This window comes from Rhincodon typus, chromosome 21, assembly GCF_021869965.1.
Source record: "Rhincodon typus isolate 14 chromosome 21, sRhiTyp1.1, whole genome shotgun sequence".
Classification (NCBI taxonomy): domain Eukaryota; kingdom Metazoa; phylum Chordata; class Chondrichthyes; order Orectolobiformes; family Rhincodontidae; genus Rhincodon; species Rhincodon typus.
Window position 1 is genome coordinate 39,647,463 of NC_063352.1, and position 2,423 is coordinate 39,649,885.

At 48.2% G+C, this 2,423-nt stretch overlaps 1 protein-coding gene across 1 annotated transcript; it reads right to left on the minus strand.

Annotated features, from left to right (window-relative positions):
- Positions 1-1,705: 1,705 nt before the first annotated feature.
- On the minus strand, positions 1,706-2,297 carry LOC125485687 (forkhead box protein K1-like). The gene has a single exon (XM_048609740.1). The coding sequence runs from the start codon at positions 2,123-2,125 to the stop codon at positions 1,706-1,708; it is 420 nt and encodes a 139-aa protein (XP_048465697.1). The 5' UTR covers positions 2,126-2,297.
- Between the last annotated feature and the right edge of the window lie 126 nt (positions 2,298-2,423).

Consider the following 2,423-nt stretch of genomic DNA (forward strand, 5'->3'; position numbering starts at 1 on the left):
TCTCACAATCTGCAGTAGCACTGCAATATCTTAAATATGCTCCTAACAATAGTTCTTCATAGATTTGAGTACAATATAGTGTCATTTGAAGGGGCACATTCGGTTATAATAACAGCTCAATAATCACTCTCGCAGATGAAATTCATAATTGAAAGAAACCCCTCCTTCATAAAGAAAAAAATCCAATTTTACTGGATGGTGCTTCAACTAGTACAGGTGATCAGAATTACATTTCCTCAGCAGCAAATAAAACGCATTTGATTGCAGCTTGTCATCTCACCAGAAAGCACGTTTACCATTGTGTTTCAAAACAATATGCTTTTATTACAAGGATCTGAATTTCTAAGAACAAATGATTTCTTACTAGTATTTCCTATCGAATCATTTAGCATTAGTCTTCCTGTGCTCTTCTGCCAGTTGTGGCCAACTAGTGTTAAACAATTGTTGTTGTACGGTTGGAGATACTGTCTCCCCTGTCAGGCAGGCAGAAAACGCTTCTATGGAACTAATCGATGAACTTAGGAATTTTCCCAGTGTACCACACAAGCGTACTAATATTTACCACACTCCAAACAATGTCAAATAAACTGTATTTACTGGTTATTTTTATCTTGTTGCGGTGTCCAAATCAGCAGCACAATGAACTATGTCAAAAGTAGTTCACAGGAAGCATTTTAAAAAGGTTCTGAGATCATGTAAGGTGTTAAACAAGTGCAAGGTTTCTCTTCACCCACAGGTTTTTTTTTTCTGGGGGGGGCCGTCATCTGCTGGAACTGCGCTTTTTACTTAAACCTATTAACTTCATTCAATGCAGACACACACCCTCAAAAGTGAACACTCAAAACCTATAAATGCTAACACATTTACACACAAATGTTCTTAGAAGAAACCTAAAAATCAACCACATTTTAATTTGTAATTGCACAAGAAACCACTTTGTTTTCCCTAGTATACATGCAAACCAAGATATGCTAAATAATTCACTTGACCGCACTGCATTTCCTGACAAGCTTGTAAACTAAATCACTATATGTATACACACACACACACACACATCCTGTTGCCCATTTGAAGAGGGAAGGGCCATACGATGACCTGCTAGAGCCATAGATTTTACAGCACAGAAAAAGGCCATTGAGCCCATGCCCATGCAAGTCACCAAACATTTTATATTTGATATATTGTAGACAGACATACTCTAATCTCATTTGTCAGCACCTGTTTCGTAGTCTTGCATGCTATGGCTCAAAGGATTTTAGTAGTATTTAGATGGTTCCTGCCTCTACCAATTGTTTTTCGCAGATGCAAGTTGGTTTCTGCTCAGTGTGCTAACAAAAACAAATCAGACCAGGAGGCCGACAATGAACACAATGAAGTCATGGCCAAGTGCGATACAAATTTTCATCGAGCTCCATGCGTGGATTTCTCCTCCTAGCCACTGCACAATTCCCTCCCCCTTTTCTCCAAACTTGGCTCTGACACGCTGTCTGCCTGCTGTGTTTACATTAGCTACTTGGGGCCTACTCGCCAGGTGGAAGTCTCCGCCCTCGCGTTGTCGAGTAGCCGGGTGACGCAGAGACCAAGCCCGGCTCCGGCTTCCACTCCCAACCCGGTGTAGGCCTCAAATTTATTTTTCTCTCACAGTGTGGGTAGAGAAGGCGGGTTAGCGTTTTATTTAACTATCTTTGGTCAGCATGCGGTCTACTCACTGTCGGGGTAACGGCAGTGGCGGAGCTCCCCTCCTCTGGAAGACCCCGTCCACGAAGACGCCGTTCTTGCCCAGACACTTCAGGTAGAAGTGCGGCTCCTGGAAGGTGATCTGCAGGTGCCGACGGGAGATGAAGCTCGAGTGGCCCATGTTCACGTCCACGGGGCCCTGGCTCGAGTTGCGGCCGATAGTCACCGACTCCTGCCGCATCAGGTACTCGAAATCCCGGCCCTCGAGCTTGGCGATAGCGGCGTCGGGCGGGGCCTGCGGATCGAGGCCCAGCTCCCAGCGCACGGCACCGCTCTTGAGCTGAGCGCTCAGCCGGCTCGGGCTGCAAGGCGCCGACTTGAGAGCCAGCAGCGCCCGGGCGCCCGTGTCGTCGCCTTCGGTGTCGGAGGGGAAGAGGGCAGCCTGCATGGCGCGGGACTGGCCGAGGGGTGGGGGTACGAGGCGGGCGGACGGCCGGCCTTTCGGGTAAACGGGGGAAGGAGCCCGGGGCCTGTGCTTCACTGTCCGCCACCACACACAGCCTCCAGTCGGCGGCTCAGCAAAGCCGAGTGCCTCCCGTTAGACAGGAGTCATAACAAGCCGGGAGAGGGCGGGGGTGGGAGCGAGAGAGAAGAAAAACCCGGACCGGAGTCCCCCACCGACACAAAACACACACAGACATAAACATTCAGTGCACACACACACACACATTCAGTGCACACAGACA